The sequence below is a fragment of the Nematolebias whitei genome, chromosome 10, assembly GCF_014905685.2.
Source record: "Nematolebias whitei isolate Nwh7 chromosome 10, NemWhi1, whole genome shotgun sequence".
NCBI classification, from domain to species: domain Eukaryota; kingdom Metazoa; phylum Chordata; class Actinopteri; order Cyprinodontiformes; family Rivulidae; genus Nematolebias; species Nematolebias whitei.
In genome coordinates this window covers 30,353,316-30,374,670 of record NC_056507.1, presented here as the reverse complement: position 1 = coordinate 30,374,670, position 21,355 = coordinate 30,353,316, and the positions used below count along the sequence as shown (strand labels likewise).

Genomic DNA, 21,355 nt, shown 5'->3' with positions numbered 1-21,355 from the left:
GGCTGTGAGCTGTGAGCTGAGTGATGTGCTGGGGACACGTGGAGATAAAGCTAAGGCCACTCGTGGTGACAACGCTTCCCGTTCTTCTTTCTCTCTTTCTGGAGATGCTCCAGTTCTGCTTCGTACATCATTTCCTGCATCAGGTACTTTTCCCTCCTCATGCGGTCGCAGAGATCCTTCGGCATGTCAGGAATCAGGTACGCTATGAAGGACTTGATCCCAAACACCAGGTGCTAAAAGAAGCAGTAATATGAGTTACCACGAAGAAGCAGCAGGGTGTCCATGCATAATTAATAAAAATATTTGTAAACATAGCTTTTGGTTATTGTTGTTTTTTTTTAAGTGGGGTTGTGCGGAGTAGTTATGAGTAGTCAGCATCTTACTTGGAATGATTTTAAGCGATTACAAACATAAGGGCAATATTCCGTTTATCTGGGGACATTAACAAGTGTCAGATTATACATACAGTGAGAAAACATTTTGGCACGACCGTGGGATATTTTAGCTAGAGCCCGGCCGATATATCCGTAGGAACGATATTTTAAGCCGAAATGGGCCTTTGAGGACCTATTGTATTGGTAATAATTGTCCCATTTTTTGCTGACGTTATCGTTATCTTTGTCGTCCTCAATGAAATGCATTGTCTGAAATATTTACTTCTCTGCTAAAAAAAAAAAAAAAAACGAACATAGGATGAGCATGGCAACTCAAACATTATGTGACTGAGAGAAAAGAGACTTAATAAAGTGGAGTTTCATGCAAAAGTGACGGGGTGTAAAAGAGTGGTCCCAAAATTTGAGCTTAGGACCCCACTATAGATCTAAAAAACACCAAGTGGGGGGGTCTCGAGAAAAGCTGCATGACTCAGACTGATCTTAAAAGTAATGGTATATTTAGTCTTAACAGTTAAAAAAGAGATAAAAACAGCAGCCATAAATGAATAAAAATAGTATATTGATGAATGCAGCTTTTTGTTGAGTTTTAACAGCATTGTTTGTAAAGTATATACTTAACAAGCAATAACTGGGGTCACGAGACTGCAATTTTTATTTTGCAGGTCAAAAGCCAAAATGTTACAGTACTACTAATACTAATATAAAGAACAACAAAATGAGCATTTGCTTGAATATTTCTTGCTTGAGTTGTTTTCAAGCTCTGCTCTGAGCAGATGTCATGTTAGTGAGTGGATGAGCAGGTAAGATACTGACTACAAATAAACAACACCACTTAAAAACACTGATGCATCCTTTTTAAAAAGCATGCAGAACGAGCCTCTATTGCGGCACACATTTTACATCAAAAACATCGTAATCTTTTTCAGACGCATAATTTAATAAACCATGAAAGTCACCTGAAGCTCTGAGGCTTTTGTTGTACTAATGACATAAAACCGACCAAAGAAGCTAAAAATATTAAAGATGATTAAAACTGCGAGGGGATTAAGTTTGAGCTGAATGAATTTGTAAACACACAAAGAAAGAACGGGCAGCGACAGACCTCAAAGACGATGATGAACGCGAGCCGGGCAGCCAGGACGTGCCAGAACTGCAGGGTGAATTCGTAGGGCACCGAGCTCCATGGTGGCGCTCTGTAGTCTCTGTACCTGCAGTATCTGGACCAGCTGCTGTTCTTCAGCTCCCACATATCAAACACAGACAGGCTGCTGTTCATGTAGCCCTGCAGGCACCTGAGGGACATGTTATCTCGCTGTAACACGAGCTGCACTGACCTACAGTATATTCTTCACCTTCACTGGTACTTACTCATCTGCATGGTGTTGCCCTTTGTCCACACAGGGCCCGTATTTGAAGGCGTAAACAAAGCGGGGGATGTAATCTGAGGTTATCGCAATGACAAAGGCGTTGGTGATGACTGCCAGAACACCAATACCTTCGAGAATCCCGTGCCAGATACCTGTGGAAAAAGACATCTTTCAATTCACTGTGACAATTATTTAGATTTAGTGAAAAGTATTAAAACATAAAGTCTCTGCAGATTATTGAATTTAATATTAGAGACAAATTATTATTTGCCAGATAGTCCAACAAGCAGCTGCTAGTGTATGCAAACATTAAAACTGGGAGAAATGGCACAAGAGGAGCAACATATGTCAGCTCAGAGGGACAGGATACAAAGTCAGGTTCATCACGAAAGGATGACATTTATTTATTTATTTTATTTGATCTACATTTAACCAGGTTGGTCAGTTGAGAACAAATTCTTATTTACGACGACGACCTGGCCAAGAGGCAGCAAATACACAGACAACACAAAAACAACTGACAATCAAACATCAAGTTTTACAGACCATGTGAACTGATAAAGAGCTAGGGCTGGTTTCAGGGTACAAGACAGTAAGAACAGAGACTGTGCAGCCATTATCGACCAGTGTCTAGTTCAGGGGTCTGCAGCCTGCGGCTCTGGAGCCACATGCTTGGTCCCTCTGCAGCGGCTCTTTCAAGCTTTGACCAAAACTGACATAAAACTGAATTTTATTGGTTATACAAACAACAAAAAAGGACTAGTTCAAACAGTTTTCCTGTCATTTCTTTTGCAAATATGTGAACACTGGAGCGACTACAAGGAGTAAAATATATTTTAACTTGATGCTTCATTTTTTTAATACAATATGAACAACTATATCTGCATAATTTATATCCATCCATCCATCCATTTTCTTTGCCCGTTTATTCCATTTTGGGTCACGGGGGTCGCTGGTGCCCATGTCCAGCAATCACTGTGCGAGGGGCGGGGTACACCCTGGATGGGTCGCAAGTCCATCACAGGGCCACATAGAGACAAACGAGACAAACAACCATTCACTCTCTCACTCACACCTAGGGACAATTTAGAGTTACCAATCAGCCTAACATGCATGTTTTTGGTCTGTGGGAGGAAACCGGAGCACCCGGAGAAAACCCACGCATGCACGGAGAGAACATGCAAACTCCACCCAGAAGGCCCCTGGACCGGGGTTTGAACCAGGGACCTGCTCGCTGAGAGGCAGCAGCTCTACCAGTTGCGCCACCGTGCTGCCTGCATAATTTATAGATTTTTGTAATTTAAAAAAAGTTAAAAAATATATATATATTTCCCCCTTTTTTACAAGAAGCTGGCCTTTTACTTTAAATAAATGTTAAAAATCATTAGATTTTTTTTTTTGGGCTTTATAATGTTGTCCCTACTGGCCACAAAAGCCCCCTCCAGCAAACCTAAAGTGGCTCATGAGTCACCAGTTGATAACCACAGTTGTAGCAGGGTGTTGGGGCACACTGTGGTGAATGAAAGTGAACAATGGCTCTTTTTTTTTCTGTCTGGCTCTCGCTCGAGGTGGCTGCTCCTGCCCTCCATCCCTCCCCTGTTCTCCTTCCTCCTGCTTCGCTCTCTGTGTGTCTGAAGCACTTGCTACACATCTCCCGAACAAAAATTAAGATTATGAATATGGTGAGCTGGACTTTCAATGCAATCGACAAAATTTTTTCAACAAAACAACAGCGTCTTGGAGAACCCACTTGTCCAGCTGAGACTCATGCTGCGGGGTATGTCATGGACCCGTGGGGAGTGTGGCAGCTGATGTGTCTCTCAGTCCTGTCTCAGGAAGATTTTGAAGACATTTATATATTTGGATTTATGATAGCAGGGACTCTGTTTTTTGGCATTGGCGGGGCTCTGTTTAATCGACTTTTGAAGAAGACATCGGCAGCAGTTTCGGCCATGACAAAGCTTCTGAGTCAGTGCGAAGTTTTGGTTCATGCTATAAGTACTCAAAATCAGCTGATTTATGAGCTAAACTGTAAGATGGAGGCGACTGGTGAGAATCGTAGGCCACCTGCGGCTCCTAGGACTCGTCAGTATGTTGGGATCAACCTTGAAGGAGGCTCATAACATGGATCAGTGGAATGGATACCCATAAATTTGGCCATTTTGAACCAGAAAGTTCCAGAAGGACTCAGGGCTGACAAGAAAAAAACAGCCTACCTGAAGAAAATAAACATTTGAGGCTTATCTGAATCTGATTCCCCCGTTTGGCCTTGAATACGAGCCAACTCTCAAATTTCTCCTGGGACATGGGTAACTAGAGACAAATGCTTCATCTATCGCACCCCCCCCCCCCCCCCCCCCCCCCCCCCCCACCCGAGAACTTCTGTGCAGGCTTATCAGAACGGCAGCATCATCAGAACTGTGGCCTATCTGAAAAACGCTCATGGACAAATCTCAACATCTTGACATCAAATGCATATGTGATGTGTTTACAAATGTGTTTGCTGGTAGTTTTTTGATGTCTCAAATTGTGTCCTGATAGGACAAGATGTGAAGAAATATTTTTTGTAATACCACTATCCATCCTCATGGTTCTTCCCTTTTTCTATCTAAAAGTATTCTGATAAAGAATAAGGGGCCGCGCTTCTCAGCAGCAGCAACGTGCACTCCATTCATCTTTCAGACGACTGTACGAACATAATTTCACTGTATTCCGGTACAATGATAATAAAGCTTATTCTGATTCTGATTCTGATTGTAAAGGTTGCAGCCCCCTAGTCTAGTTACTAATTTATCTAATTCATGCCTTATTTTGACTATTCTCCGTCCTTGTGCCCGCGACCCATAAATCAGCCTGAAGAATGGTTCAGTTAATAAAATGTACCAGGACAAACAAGGAGCAGGTGGAGAGGAGGCATGCTCGAGGAGCTCTCATGGAGGATGAACTGTTTTTTGTGTGTGAATTTTCTATATTTGCATCTAAGAGAGGAAAGTGATTTTCATCCCAAAATAACACAACCAGTAAAAAGACAAGAACCTATATCTGTCGCTCGCGCTGGCATGGGTCTCCTCCACTGAGTGACAAACTTGTAGGCGTCCAGACGAATCTCGATGATGTTGTTGAGCAGAGCGAGGAGAGGAGCCAGAGGGAAAGCTGCTACAAAGATGGTGGTGAAGCCAAACTGGAGAACTGTAAAGAAAAAAAAAGTATATATTTACATTAGCACATAAACAAACGTTAACTAAAAAGCTGGCATTCCTTGAAAAGATGCATATCCGTCTGGTGGTTCAGGAGGTATTTTGCTAACAAACACGAGAAAAAACATAATCCCTGCCTTTCGCCTTGTTGTGGGTGATAAAAGCTGAGTTGTATTGCTTTGTTCAGCACACGAGTAAAACGATTTACCCATCTCGAGGTATTCGTCCACCAGCCCGTGGGCGTTCATCGGCTGCAGGTTCCAGTCTTTGTCCCACTGTGGAAGCTGGGTTTTGTTCTCCACGTTTGGCCCTCCACCTCCTCCTTGCTTCATCTTTCGACGAGACCACCAGTTCTGCAGCAAGCTGAGAAAACAGGAGCTAATTATTGTCAACTGAAAGCAATTATTTCAGACAGCACAATGAGCTCGGCAGGAGACCAAAAAAAAACAACAAACATCTGCAATTGATTGCATTAAAAACAGTCTTTTCATACGGTAATGACCAAAAGAATAATACAGTAATAAATCAACCCATTAATGAAAAGCACACTGAACTAAAAGGAACCATGTGATCATAATGAGGTACTTACGGATAACCAAGTTCCATGAAATTATTCCAGATTTGTTTGAAGAACATGATGACTCCCATTTGCAAGCACAGATCAATCAAACAGCCGCTGGGGTGACACTGAGAAAAATAAATTTATTTGTAAATGTATTTAAAAAAAAAAAAACTACAAGTTTTCATGCCTGGTAATTCAAAGATATGAAAGTATCTGTGAACCCACATGACCCCTGCTGTTTTCTGATCACAGAAAATCTGGGTAATTACGAGGAAGCTTAATGTTTCATACAGAAAATACACAGACGGATCATCAGAAAGACGATTCACTGAGGAGAAGTACAAAGGTTAATGATCCCCTCAGACTCTGCTGAAACTACCACAACACATTCTGAAGGGTGCTCACCTCCTCCAGTCTCCATCGATTAAAAAGTTTATTGTATTTTCCAGGCCTGCCAGCAAACCTGAACAAATTAAGAGGAGCATCGTTAGCAGCTGAAGTCTGTCGCTAATAACATATATCAAGGAGGAACATCAGACTCTATACGGATCATAAAGACGCCGAATAAACAAGAGTTTAGTCACAATCGCAGTCAGGATGGTGTTTAGCTTTTACATTGAGATGGGAAAAGGTGTGAAGGTAATGATGACATCAAACATCTTTGATAACGTCGCAAACAGAAACAGCAGCAGTCAGAGCTGTCGGCCTACCTTCCGAGAAAAAAGGCGATGTAAAAAGTGGAGCTGTTTAAATTCACAAACTGGAAGAGAAACATTTTCAGAGCGAAACTGTTCTCCCACTCAGACTCTGTGCGTGGGTGCTCTGAGGAAGAGAAAGCACAGGGGTCATAATGAAGCAGAAAAATGGAATACTCAGCAAAAAATAAAAGACTCAGCCATGCTGGAGGAAATGCTTATTGTCTGCTGCCTGAAAGAGCATCTGCTGAGAAATGACCAAATTACAGCCTTTTTGATCAAACCTGGAAAATACTGCTCCATGTCATCTCATGCAGTATAGTGAGATCGTGTTAAACCTGTAAGCGTTCAGAGCATATGTTGGAGATGACTCTCAGCTACTACCACATTACATTTCAGCTCAATGAGTGTCATCCACACAGAGTTATAGTTGTCATTATGTAGGCAAACCTCAACTAGCTGTTGTGGCCATTTTGAATTGGAATGACTCCAAAAGTTACCGATAATGAGCTGTAAATGTACACTTACTGATTACTTACTGGTAGTTTTAACAAAATGTGTCCTCCGGCTCATGAGATATTTTGCTAACAGACAAACAACGTTGATTCTAATGTCAAAGTTTTAAGCAAAGATCTCACACCATGTAATATTGCTATAATTAACAGTTGGGGATGATTCTCAGATACCACCACAGCAAATCTTAGCTCAAAATCTGTACCGCTGACCAAGTTAAGTCATTGTTGTGTTTTCTAACTAAGAAACTACTAAGAGTACTGTATTTTCCGGCGTATAAGGCGCGTCCGTTAAAACAAAGCATCATGAAGAAGAAAAAACATATAAGTCGCTTCGACGTATAAGTCACATTTATTATGGGTCACTGCTGACCTGTCAAGTTTGTTATAAGTTTATTCAATGGTCAAAACTGTTTCATTACACCTGGGTGCTGCGGTACCATCCATCTATTCATCCATCCATCCATCCATCCATCCATCCATCCATCCATCCATCCATCCATCCATCCATCCATCCATCCATGCATCAATCCATCCATGCATCCATCCATCTATGCATCAATCCATCCATGCATCCATCCATGCATCCATCCATCCATCCATGCATCCATCCATGCATCCATCCATCCATCCATGCATCCACCCATCCATGCATCCATCCATCTATGCATCCATCCATCCATGCATCCATCCATCCATCCATGCATCCATCCATCCATCCATCCATGCATCCATCCATCCATTCATGCATCCATCCATCCATGCATCCATCCATCTATGCATCCATCCATCCATGCATCAATCCATCCATGCATCCATCCAGCCATCCATCCATACATCCATACATACATACATCCATCTATGCATCCATCCATCCATGCATCCATCCATCCATGCATCCATCCATCTATGCATCCATCCATCCATGCATCAATCCATCCATGCATCCATCCAGCCATCCATCCATACATCCATCCATCCATGCATCCATCCATCCATGCATCGTGTCCGGAGCCGCTAGCTCTCCAGCGTTCCTTGCCTGCACCAGCTGAGTGAAGCGAGCGTGCATGGGAGGACTTGCTGTTGCAGTTCTTCAAAATTTAACAAGATTAACACTTAAAAACAATTATTTTGCTCGACATAATAGCAAAGATGTGTTTCAGTTTAACTTTTACTTAATAAATGCACTTTAATGGTCAAAACAGCTTCATTTCACCTGGGTGGTGAGGTAAAATGAAGCTGTTTTGACCCTGAGCAAACAGACATGTTTGAGCCAGGTGCACGCTCGCACCTCGCTGCTTCCCGGGGCCGCGGATCATGCGTCTCGCTGTCCCCTTCCTCCCCGCTCTGAAGGTGGAGGAACACTGTAGAGCTCACAGCCGGAGCCACGATGATTGGATGGATGGATTGATGGGTGGATGAATGAACTGATGGGTGGATGGATGGGTGGCGCACTGCCATGGAGCCTTCTCGCGCCTGTACCGGCTGCAAATGGTAATGTTTACTCTGGTTCATGTCAGAATAAATGAACATTTCAAGTGTCAGTCAAAAATTGTGTTATAAATGTGGAGAAAAAAACATATATAAGTTGCAGGACGTGCACATTTATGCAACAAATTGCGACTGATACGGTAGTTGTCTTTGGCAGCCAGCTTAATTTAGGATTTTCTGTAAAAGCTAATCATTTGTAGATGTACATTTATTCATTATTTCCTGAAAGTTTCAATAAAGTCTGTCCAGTGGTTGATCAGATATTTTGCTAACAGTCTGACAGAGTTTGCATTAATTGTTTATAGAAAAAATTTAAACAATTAGTGCTTAAAACATAATTCGGGGTGACTCCCAGCTATACTAACACCAGGTTTGTTCTTAACATCTGCAAAAATGACAGAGTTTTAGCCATTTCTGTGTTGGCTAAACTTTAGCTCTGATGGCCATCTTGAATTGAAGTAACCCTAAAAGTTGATCAGCTGTAGCTGCAGATCTAATGCTTATGTTCTGAAAGTTTTCTTATTATCTATTTACAGGTTCATGAGAAAAAATATAAATTACCCTCCTTTGCCTTTCAGTAGCAGGCGATATAAAAAAGATATAATGCTTACCTAAATTAGTCAACAGGTAGGCCACTTTCTCATAGACCTGACAAAGTGAAAGAACTCATGAGCATCAACAAAAGGAGGACAGCACAATTAATGGAGGTAAAGAACATTTCCTGGAACAAATTTCTAAACGAAGGCTACATGAAGCATGTGTTGGACAGAACATGTAAACAGATGATGCTTGTCCAGACACCCACCACGTTCAGAGACATGATGATCATAAAGTTGATGCAGACACCAGTGCCAGACGTGGCAAACTGCCAGTTCTTCTTAACAAAATGCCAATTGAAGGAGGCAAACTTCTCCATGGCGATAAGACGGAAAACCACCACAGCAAACACAGCCGTGAGGACGAGGGAGATCTACGCACAAAGACAAGAGAGTCATTAGCTCAGGGTGAAGGGTTAGTGACGAGCTCTGCAAAACACACTGAATTTATTTAAATGATACAATAATCCTCTATTTTTTATGTTTTTTAAATACACTTTTAGTCCAGCAGGGGGAAATGTTGCACAACAACTGAAAGGTGTGAGCACAATCTGACTGAATCCTAAAATAAGGCAGATTATAGAGATCAAAGGTCCCACCATGAAGAATATTCCTGACACAGACACCATGAGCCGGCTGAGTTTGTCCGAGAAGGGCTGGAAGGGCTCGGGCTTGCCAGAGATGGGGTTAACTCTCTCCACCCGGGAGTATTTGGCTTCAAACTGAGGCCTTAGCTCCTCCTAAATGACATCAATACAATTATTGAGCTTTAAAATAACAGAAAAGGGTGATACTGGGTATTTTTCAGGGGTCCGCTGCTGACGTACCTCCTCCTCCTCCCAGTCAATAAGATCCCAGTCGTAAGTCAATTCTGCTCGTCTCCTTTTCCAGAACTCCAGGAACACCGTTGCTGCAGAAGAGATGGGGAATCCATCATGTTATCGATCTTTATAGATTTATATCACGCATGAATGTGATAACTCACAGAGGACAGTGCACGCTCACTTATCCTGAGTGAAGGGGCAGACACATTCACGGCCCATTCTGGAAACTGACTGCAGCCTTCACAACGCTTTGCTTTGGTGGAGGCGTTACAAGAACAGCAGCGGCAGAAGGGCTTATTGTACAGTCTTACACCCCTGAAGGGATTTTATTTTATTTTATTTTGAAAGCCTCTTGGGAGAATATTTCTGTCAGGATACATTGTTTTCCATGATGTCAGCTTTTATTGTGACTTCAGCAGCAAAAGCCACAAATGATGATTTTTTTAAATCGTCAAAATATTTATGTGCTCTGTTTCATCACAGAAATATGACCCAAGAAAAAGGCTTTCATAAAAACAAGAAGAATGGGACACACACGGATATGTGACACAATAAGTCTATATCACGGTCGGTGGTTGGACCCAAGTGCAGGCGGACACGGGGAGCATGAGGTAAAATAAAAACTGATTTATTACGTAATTGAAAACAAATGGCTGACGTGGAGACAACAACTTACAAAAAGCTCAAGGAGCAGGAGGGAGCGTGGCAAGGAGGACCGAGACATCTGGCAGGGAGCCAAGACAATGACCCGATGGTGGAATGGTGATCAGAGGAAGTTTAATTAGAGACTGAGGAAGAGTGGAAAGTTGCAGCTCCTGAGTGATTAATCTTGTGGAACAGGTGTGAGTGGAAAGGTGCCTGAAAGCAATCTGAGAGGTTGACTGAGGGTGGAGATGAGACGTGACACTGGGAACACAGGGAGCTGAATAAAAACACAAGGTATATGAAAACAACATGAACCACGAGGAGAACAGAGACAGTCTGTCCAGTCCAAGTTCTCTTCCACCTGACTGCATTCAGCAATCTGATTACCGCGCATGCGCACGCTGCCACCAACAATGTGATGAGTCTTTAGTGTTGTGTCAGTGTTACTTTTGTTTGTTTCCCTTCCTTTATACGTTTTAACGTGATTCTAAATGGATACGGTGCTTTTTACTATTATTCTTTTTATTTATTTATTTCATATGGATTTTGCTCACACCAGAAGCAGGAACAGCAGAAATGAGTTGCTGAAGCTGAACTTTACAAGGCCTGTTGGTGCGTCAGGCATCATGCCACAAATACCAGACCCCATTTTGAAACAAGTTAAGAATAACTCTTATGGCGGAGTGTGGGAGAATAGAAGGCGAAAGCGGGGAAAGCGGGGAAAGCGAGGAGGCGTCCGGCCACGGCTGAGGAGGCTGCAGCTTAAACTGATCCCACTACCTTCAATGATCCTGGTGAATGTCCAGTCTCTCAGGTATAAGATCGATGAGATTCAGGGAAATGTCTGCTTCCAAAAGGATTTTAAGGACTGCTGTGTGATGGCGTTCACTGAAACCCACAGAGCATGACAGCAATGAAGGCCTGTCAGTCAATGGCTTTGGGGCACCGTACCGGCTGGACTGGGACACGGAGGTAACGGGGAAAACACAAGAAGGAGGGCTGTGTCTTTACATCAACAAGAGATACTGTACTTTTTATTTATTTATTTATTCATTTAGTCATTCAATTAAAATAAAGAAAACAAACAAAACAAATCCATTAAAAAGAAAAACATTGAATGAAAAGGGTGCAGAAATAAGAAGAAAATTCTCATATCTGCCCTTTATTTAAAAAAAAAACAAAAAAAAACCCAACTACAAACAACAACTCAGGCTTGAACAATCCCCAAAGTGAAAACAAAAAACATCAGGCATTCTTCACATCATACTTTCCTAACAATTTTAACTTAATCATCTTTTTAAACATATAAATTGTTTTAGAAACTTTTATGGTAATTCCACAATCCTATTCCCTGAATTACAACACAGTGCTCCTTCAGACTAGTTCTAAATGGAGGTTTTTTCAAACATTTCCATTCCTTTAAGGTTATAATGACTCAGGTTTTTTTTTATTTTTTTTTTTTTACAAATTTTAATTGAATATTTGGGGGTAGGCAGCACAGTGGCACAACTGGTAGAGCTGCTGCCTCTCAGTGAGCAGGTCCCTGGTTCAAACCCCGGTCCAGGGGCCTTTCTGGGTGGAGTTTGCATGTTCTCTCCGTGCATGCGTGGGTTTTCTCCGGGTACTCCGGTTTCCTCCCACAGACCAACAACATGCATGTTAGGCTGATTGGTAACTCTAAATCGTCCCTAGGTGTGAGTGAGAGAGTGAATGGTTGTTTGTCTCGTTTGTCTCTATGTGGCCCTGTGATGGACTTGCGACCCGTCCAGGGTGTACCCCGCCCCTCGCACAGTGATTGCTGGACATGGGCACCAGCGACCCCGTGACCCAAAATGGAATAAGCGGGTAAAGAAAATGGATGGATGGATGGTATTTGGGGGTAATATTTTTATGAGCTTTATACATGATTTGTAAAATACTATACTCATCCAAATCATAACATTTTAATAATATCAATTGATGAAATAATATATTTGTTGGGTGACAAAACACTTCCCACTAATAATTCTTATGACTCTTTTTTTGCAAAATAAAAATAGGGTTTGTAATTGTTTTGCATGCTTTCCCCCAAACTTTAATACAATAGATTAAACATGGAACAATCATTACATTATACAATATATACAAAGCTTTGTCATTCAAAAACTCTTTTACTTTATACAGTAATGAAATTGATTTTGCTATTTTTATTCTTAAGTAATTTACATGAGATTTCAGCTTCTCATCAATAATGACACCCACATTTTTTTCATTAACTCAATGAATTTCAATATTGTCAATTTTAAATGGGACTTTGGTAATTTTATTTCTATTAATAAAATCATGTAGTTTGTTTTTTTCCTAATTTAACGATAACTTATTAAGTTGGAACCAAGTTTGTATTTTTATAAATTCTGCCTGTATAATCTCTAACATCTGTTCAATATCTTCACCCGAACAAAAAAATGTGGTATCATCTGCAAATAAAACACACTTCAAAAGCCCTAACACATCAACCAGATCATTCACATACAAAATAAACAACTTTGGTCCCAACACAGAGCCCTGAGGGACTCCACATCCATTGACACAAAATTCAGATCTTACATCATTTACTTGTTTTTTATTTTTTCTCTCTATCCTCCGGTGAAACCAGACGCTTTTCCCTGTCTCCCCCCCCCCCCCCCCCCCCGCTTCCCGTCTGCGTTCTTTTGTCCTGTGAATCCTTAAAAAGCCTCTTTTTTTTTTTTTTTTTTTTGCATACCTCTTAATTCGAATGATCACCTGGTCTCTCAACAAAATTGATCAACTTCTCCCGACAGGAGTCAGGGTAAAGAGGACCCTCTTACCTCGACGGAAACAAATTGGATTCATGATGACAACTGGGCGGCAGCACGGTGGCGCAACTGGTAGAGCTGCTGCCTCTCAGCGAGCAGGTCCCTGGTTCAAACCCCGGTCCAGGGGCCTTTCTGGGTGGAGTTTGCATGTTCTCTCCGTGCATGCATGGGTTTTCTCCGGGTACTCCGGTTTCCTCCCACAGACCAAAAACATGCATGTTAGGCTGATTGGTAACTCTAAATTGTCCCTAGGTGTGAGTGAGAGAGTGAATGGTTGTTTGTCTCGTTTGTCTCTATGTGGCCCTGTGATGGACTTGCGACCCATCCAGGGTGTACCCCGCCCCTCGCACAGTGATTGCTGGACATGGGCACCAGCGACCCCCGTGACCCAAAATAGAATAAGCGGGTAAAGAAAATGGATGGATGGATGGATGACAACTGGTTATTTTGCTGCTTGGTTGGTGAATTCTGGATTGTCTACAAATTTGTGGGGATGTGTCGAAGCTTGACAGTGCTCAGACTGAATTTGTGGAGCTGCAGCAGGGAGCTGGAGCAGCTGTTATCAGGACTGTGAACTCACTGGCAGCACTCATGAATGGTGAGATTGATCTTGGAGAAGCTGTGAGCTCAACTTTTGGCGTAAAGAATCAATTCGGCTGTTTTGGAGTTCCATCAGAGGAATACATACCAGCGAGACTTTAAAAGGCAGAAACAACAATTCACGAGTTCTGCCTGACCCAAACTGTGGCCTTGACGCCGGACTTATCTCAACTCCTCCTGGAATGTTTTGAAAACAGCAAAGATGCTTTGACTGTTTCATCACCCCTCCCTTCCCCAAGGCCGTGGACATGTAACAGAACCTCAACTGAGCTGATGATGAATGTCACCTCTTATCTGGACAATGGCTGAGAAGGGGGGGCTCTGGACTATGCTACGACTTTCCCTTAAAAATTCAATGTTTTCACCGGCCTATATGTACATGTATAACGTCTGTTTATGTTGCTTTGCATTGGTAGGTTTTTTTGATGCCTCAAATTGTGCCCTGTCTAGGGCATGGCATGAGAGATCTTTTTTTAATACCGTCTCTCCTCATGTTTTCTTTCCTTTTCTCATCTAAACACAATATTATTCTGAATAAGAATAAGAATAAGAGGGCCGCGCTATTTAATAGCCACAGCTTTGTGCACTCCGCCCATCTTTCGGACGATTGTACGTATATATTCTCGTTATATCTCGGTGCAATGCCAATAAAGTTTATTCTGATTGTGATTGTACAAACTGTCTCCTATTATTCAAATAGATAACCACTGTATAGTGCAAATCCTCTAATGCCAAATTTATTCAGTTTTCAAGGAGAATGGTGTGGTCAGTAGAGTCGAAGGCCTTTTTTAAATCAACAACAACACTAACACAATACTGTTTTGATCAACAGTACTTCTGTGACTCAGAGAGCACATCTGCATGCCTGATGTGGAACTTTTATCAGTGTCCCTACAACCCATTAACCTGCCCCGCTTGTTCCCGCAGGTCTTCATTACTGTTGTATATACCAAAAGCCAATACATCATCTGCTTGTAGAACTATTTATGATGTTGTGCAGAAGCTTCAATCTATTTCCCCTGAAGCTCAAAGCTTCGTATTAGGGGATTTTAACCATGTCTCCCTCAAAAAGACACGCCCTAGTTAATGCCCAGTACATATCCAGTCCCACCAGGTGGGATAAGACTATTGACCTCTGCTATGGATCTGTAAAAAAGGCATACAGACTTTCACTCTACCTCCTCTAGGAAATTGTGATCACAACTGTGTCCACCTGTTACCAGAAAACAAAACTGTTTTAAAGAGGGGGAAAGTACTTGTGAAAAAGACTAAAATATATGAGTCTGTGTAATGCCAGCTGGACTGTTATCATAGCACAGACTGGGAGGCCTGTAGTGGGGATCTAGATGAACTCAGATGTAATCTGCTCATATGTGGCCTTGTGCAAAGATGTGATTATACCAAGTAAGAAGGTCAAAATCTTCCCAAACAACTAGCCATGGGTTACAAAATCTGTAAAAGGTAATATACAGGCTGAGAGGAAAACTTTTAAATCTGGCTCTGACTCTGATTTACACACTGCTAAAACACACAAGGAGCTAAAACTGGACATTTTAAGGGCAAAACATGATTATAAAACAAAACTGGAAGATAAAATGGCCACCAACAAACTTGGCTCTGCCTGGTGCAGCATAAGTAACTCAAGAAACCAAAGCACCAGGGGCGGACTGGGACAATAATCCAGGCCGGGAATTTTGATACCATCCCAGGCCACCACCACCTGATTAACGCAAACCACCAAGACTGAGTTCAATTGAGCGCACTTTGAATGCATGTTGTTTGCACACGTCTAACTGAGTTTTCACTTATTGACTATTTATATGTATTGGCTATTCATATAACAAAAAAAAAGGTCTTAATCTCAACGGAACTTTACCTGGTAAAATAAAGTTTAAATAAAATATTGTAATACAAGGATTTTAATATTCAGATAATTTATTGGAGTAATGAAGGGTATACACAAAATATCCTCAATAATCCAGGTAGAAATTCTAAAAAAGTTAAGTCAGGTCCTCTGGACAGATTAAAAAAAAAAACAACTTGTTGAAACGTTTAGTCTTTAATCCAAAAGACTGTCAGTTTGAGAAGCTGCAACAAACTTAGTTTCAAATAGTCTCTTTTCATAGTGGATCAACCAGTTTGTTGCTGACATCCAGAACTAGCTGTTAACATGATAAAGGAGGACCATCATCAGCCTAACAATGGATCGTTAGTGCTCTAGGCTGTTTGCTATTCACAGGGGGCTGAGAGATACCAGCAATAACAGCATTGTAAGAGGGCTACAGTTGGACACAGAGGCCTCTGTCCCTGTTTAATGATGGATGAGTTCTCATCACAAAGATGGCTTCCTTTACTCCTCTCTCAAACCAACACTTCTCTCTATCAAGGATGAGCACATCTTCATCCCTGAAAGTGACTGCTGGCCTGCAGATGAGTGTAAACCACAGAGTTCTCCTGGCCTGATGATGTTGCTCTTTGGCCCAGCACAGAAGAGCAACATCTTCAGGCCAAGACTCGGCAGTTTACACTCATCTGCAGGCCAGCAGTCACTTTCAGGGATGAAGATGTGCACATCCTTGATAGAGAGGAACTATGGTTTGAGAGAGGAGTAAAGGAAGCCATCTTTGTGAAAAGAAACCATTGTTAGGGGTTGTTAGGCTGCAGGTCTTCCTTATGTTAACAGCTAGTTCTGGATGTTAACAACAAACTGGTTGATCCACTATGAGAAGAGGCTATTTGAAACTGAGCTTGTTGCAACTCCTCAGACTGAACTTAGTTTTTTGGATTAAAGACAAAAGTTTCAACAAGTTTTTTTTTTATTTGTCCAGAGGACCAGACTTAACTTTTTTAGATACAAAAAAATCTGAATTCCTAGACATTTCAACATTAAACTTTTTTCAGATCCTAACCCATATTATAAAATTTGCAATATTCTTTGTAAAAACTTAAAAACATTTGTTATATTAAGTCAGTTTTGGCCCACTTAGGTCCCTCAAAGTGAAGCTAGCATGTGGATATTAAGCTGTGCTGATAAACTGTGCCAGAGTTCAATTTTTTCAACACAAGTGTTTCTCTTACCTGCTCCATTACGAACAAACATTAATTTATAGCACTTAGCAGCATCCGCGGCCAGAGCTTTTCTCTTTTTTATCCTCTCTCTCTCTGCTCCACCTTTCCTCTTCTTTGGCTCTCTGTTGCTCCATTCTACAACTCAGAGATGCACGCACCGCGCGCCAACACCGTCGGGAGCGCGAGTCCTAGGGCGGGGAGGGGGGCGGGCGCAATGTGTGTGTGTGTGTCTCTGCTCTGTGAGTGACACACAGAAAAGGAAGGGAGGGGGCCGGCCCGGCCGGGGGATGTGCCAGGCTTTCTCCGTCGCTGCAGTGCAGCGTGAGACCTGAGCCCAGGCAAAAGTGAATTGTTTATTTAAAATAATAAAGTCCGTGCGACCCGAACCGAGCCTTTAGTCCCGTTCCTCGGCAACCAGGCCACCGGGAATTGTCCCGGCGCTCCCGATGGCCAGTCCGCCTCTGCAAAGCACTGTCACTTTAGATGGGTTTGACTCAGATACTGAACTTGTTAATGCTCTTAATTGTTTTTATTCTCGGTTTGATGTTTTTGATTTTAGCGGGGAGGTGCAGGAAGTGAGTCATAAACAGAGATAATCATCACTTTAACATTAAGGCTTTCTCTTCTGTAAACATTAACAAGAGACAGGGACCCAACAACATTTGTGGCCGGTTGCTTAAATATTGTGCCAAACAACTGAGCCCAAATTTCTATCAGATTTTTAACAGGTCTTTGCAGACTCGGCATGTCCCAAATGTTGGACGGACGCTGTGATTGTCTCTGTCCCCAAAACAATGTCTGAAGTCATTTAGGATTTTAGGACAGTGCGACATCTTGCGGTGCTTGACCACTCCTGGTCTTATAAAAAGTTGTAGGCAGAACAAAAGTTTAAATGGTAAATGGAATGGACTGTACTTATATAGCACCTTTCTATCTTATTGAGATACTCAAAGCGCTTTACACTACAATCTGTGTCCTCATTTACCCATTCATACAGCACTCTAGTAGATCTCCACAAAGCTGATTGAACAAATCATTCTAAAGAGACTAATCAGAGCTTTATCACATTCATACACTGATGGGACTCACATCAGAGGCAATGAGGGGTTCAGTGTCTTGCCCAGGGACACTTCGGCATGTGACTGCTGTGGGGTTCGAACCACCAACTCTTGCATTGGAGGACGACTGCTCGAACCACTCAGCCACAGCCGCCCACAGACTTTGATGCTGATCAAACTGCAAAAAGATTTAGTGTGTGGAGGAGGTGTCATCTTAAATCAGAGACAACTGGCATATAAAACAGTTATATTTCGTCTCTCTAAAAAGATTGTAAATACCTCAAGAATTACAGTGTTTGAGTGTATATACAGTCTGGGACAGATTTAAGCTACATTTGTGTGACTTTGCAACAGTTAATGATCTTGAACGTTGGTTATGTACTGTAACCCCAGATTCTGTGCGTATAGTGCAGCCCTTTAAGGCTATCGCTAGTGGGTTTATCCCTTCGCGTGCAGTGCAGCACTGAAAACTTTAGTCCACGCCCACCTGTTCTGTGGGCCTCACCTCCGGTCCATAAATTACGGTGAGACCGGGTAATCAGCTCCCAAATAGCTTTTTTTCTTCAGCCATTTAGGAACCAGTGAGGCCCAGAGCTTAAAGGGCTGTGCCTATACTCACAGAATCTGGGGTTACAGTACGTAACCAACATTCTATTTCGTATAGGCTTCGCCCTTTAAGACTTCTCGCTATTGGGTTAAAGGCGAAGCAAGATGTAGTCTATGCCTCACTGGGTCCATTCAGACACAACATGAAGCACCTGCTTGCACAAAAACAAAAAAAAAACCATTTCATCACTCAGCCTTCTGTGTGCATAATTACGTGCTGTGTAATTGCGTGCTCCATGCACAGGAGCGCACTGGAGAAAAAAAAATCTCTGGTGAGGAAAAAAAGGCTGAGATAGCAGACCTGCTGCTGTAAATAGGAACAATGAAGGATACGAATTGTAACAGTGTAACTATGAACAGAGCAGACCAACAGCTCCTCAGGGTGAACCGATTAATAACGATAAAATCAGCAGTCATGAACTTGTGACTGATAATAAATATATCACACTGTGACTGCATGCAGGCAGGTGTGAACTCAAAAGTGAGGCTCCATGAAACAAATAATCATTCTGACAGAACCCTGAGAACAGAATGGGTCATGGAGAAAGTAGAAACATCACGTAGATAAAAACGAATAATTGAATATGGCGATGACCAGGCAGCCGCCATACAAATATTCTCCACTGTCATCCCTCCATGCAGAGCCATGGAGGATGAAAACCCTCTGGTGGAATGTGCTGAGATTCTGTGGAGGATCCAGTCCAGATGAACTGTAAACTTCAGAAATAGCCTCACACAACCAGTGTGAGAGGCGCTGGGTGGATAGAGGACGTCCTGAAGAGCTGTCCCGGTAATGCACAAACATACGCTGAAAATGGCACAGTGCGACCGTGTGCGCCACGTGACATGAAAAATGTGCGCATGGGACAGAAGGAGGTGAGATGTTGCTTCCTCCTCAGAATTAGGAGGAAGAGGATAAAAACCCATCCAAGGTTATCACTCTCGATCTGAATGAGCTTGTGATGTTTTTCAGAGCAGGGTTAAAATGCAGTATAGCTGAACTGCCGTCATCTTGAATTCTGCGACATGAGGGAGCAACAGAGAGAGCAAACAAACACTCATTCTCTTTGCCGACGTCAGAACTAACAGCAGGGCTGTTTTAATGACAGAATTTAAGTGAAACCTGATCTAAAAGCTCAGAATGAGCTTTGATCAGAGCGTGAAGGACCATCATTACGTCTCACTGTGTAGCTAGTGGACGCGACACCGGTCTGTGTCTCTGTACACCTGTCAGGAAACGCTTCATCAACGGGTGATTAAAAACTGTTCTGTCACAGAAGCCCTCGTGACAGGAAGAAATAGCTGCAGCATAAGTCTTAATTGTGCTGAACGTTAGATTTCTGTCCATCAGCTGCTGCAGAAAGGGCAGCATGCCACCTAGTGGACATGAGATGGCCTCTAGACCTTTCTCCGTGCACCAGCACTGAAAAGATGTCCACTTTGATATAAGCGCATAAAGGAGCATTTTTGGCCACGGGCTGTGAGCGAAGGTGTCCACTCCTAATGGTGGGTCATCTCGTGGGCTCAGTGAGAACCATAAATGACACTGGGCGTTCTCCTGTGTGGCGGACAGATCCACTGGTGCTCAGCCGAACCTGTTCCAAATCCGAGAGATCAGCTCGGGATGGGGGGCCCAGTATCTGTGGCGGGGACCGCCCCTCGACATGATATCCGCTCACCTGTTCAGGCCGCTGGGAATGTACACTGGAGAGCAGGTTTTTGTGTGCCCAACACAACAGCTGTTTCGCGATGCGTAACAGTTAGGCTGAGCACACGCCTCCCTAACGGTTTATGTAAGCTGCCGTCACTTGTTGTCTGTGTGGATCAGAACATGCTGATCCCGCAGCAGGAGGGCAAAATGATGAGTCATGTTTCAGACTGTGAAAACATTCTAGCACATTTATGTGAAGCGACATGTGGTCCAGCCCCTGTGCTCCCACTGCCTGGGACAGACACATTCCTCCCAGCTTGACAGGAACGTGTCTGTGAAAAGACTGAGACGTGTGACATAGGCCTGCTGATGGGAACTCCCTCTGACAGAATGAGGGGGTTTCCCCAGTGATTCAGATCGGTTCTCACGGAGGGGGGCACAAAGATAATCCACTTCTTCTGGTGCACAGGATCTATGCGCAGGCGGGCGAACCATCTCTGAAGGCGTCTCATGTGAAGTAGGCCCAGCGGAACCATGATGTGGGCCACTGATATTGTCCCAGGTGTCGCATGACAGGCAGAACTGTCACTACGCTGCAGGGTTTGACACGGCGGAGCTGAGCTGATAGAGCTTCGGCTCTCAGCTGTGATAAACGGGCTCTCATTGTAGTTGAGTTTAGCTCCACTTCCAGATAAACAATCATCTGGGATGGAAGAACAGAACTTTTTCCCAGTTTATATAAACCCCAGGTTTAGCAAGTGTAACACTAGCGCTTTGGTCTGTGCGACTGCTTTCTAACTGGACTGAGCTAATAAGAGCAGATTGTCCAGATAAAAAAAATTCTCATTCCTGCCATGTGTAACGACTGCAGAGCCGTCTCCACGCATGTTTCAGAATGATGGAAATGTGAATTATGCGCTCTTCAGATCTATGGAGCTGAAAACCAGTCGTTCTGGTGAAGTTCTCCAGCAGCTGTTTGTCAGCATGTGGAATTGTCTCCCCATGATTGAATTGCTGAACATGAACAGGTCAAGAATGGTCTCATCCCTCTGTTTTTTTATTATCAGAACCAGGAAGTATTGGGAGGTAGACTGAAGAAGCCTTCCGGACCGAAGGCGAAACATTTCAGCACAAAAAAAAAAGAAACTGTCCAGATGACCTGACTGAAAAATGTTGTATCATAAACTACAACAAAAAAGGTTGAATCATGTCATCTGGACTTCATTTTTTTGTTAAAAAGAAACGTTTCGCCCCTCATCCAAGAGGCTTCG

At 42.7% G+C, this 21,355-nt stretch overlaps 1 protein-coding gene across 1 annotated transcript in view; it reads right to left on the bottom strand.

Moving 5' to 3' along the window:
- ano3 (anoctamin 3) overlaps nucleotides 1-21,355 on the bottom strand; it is an 84,158-nt gene continuing 62,803 nt past the window's right edge. The window contains exons 14-25 of the mRNA XM_037683704.1: nucleotides 9,643-9,725; nucleotides 9,415-9,555; nucleotides 9,025-9,189; nucleotides 8,831-8,867; nucleotides 6,232-6,343; nucleotides 5,927-5,984; nucleotides 5,549-5,646; nucleotides 5,168-5,322; nucleotides 4,799-4,951; nucleotides 1,793-1,914; nucleotides 1,498-1,707; nucleotides 1-233 (exon numbers count right to left, since the gene is read on the bottom strand). Coding sequence (XP_037539632.1) covers nucleotides 51-233; nucleotides 1,498-1,707; nucleotides 1,793-1,914; nucleotides 4,799-4,951; nucleotides 5,168-5,322; nucleotides 5,549-5,646; nucleotides 5,927-5,984; nucleotides 6,232-6,343; nucleotides 8,831-8,867; nucleotides 9,025-9,189; nucleotides 9,415-9,555; nucleotides 9,643-9,725 — 1,517 coding nt within the window. The 3' untranslated portion in view covers nucleotides 1-50. The remainder of the gene's footprint in view (nucleotides 234-1,497; nucleotides 1,708-1,792; nucleotides 1,915-4,798; nucleotides 4,952-5,167; nucleotides 5,323-5,548; nucleotides 5,647-5,926; nucleotides 5,985-6,231; nucleotides 6,344-8,830; nucleotides 8,868-9,024; nucleotides 9,190-9,414; nucleotides 9,556-9,642; nucleotides 9,726-21,355) is intronic.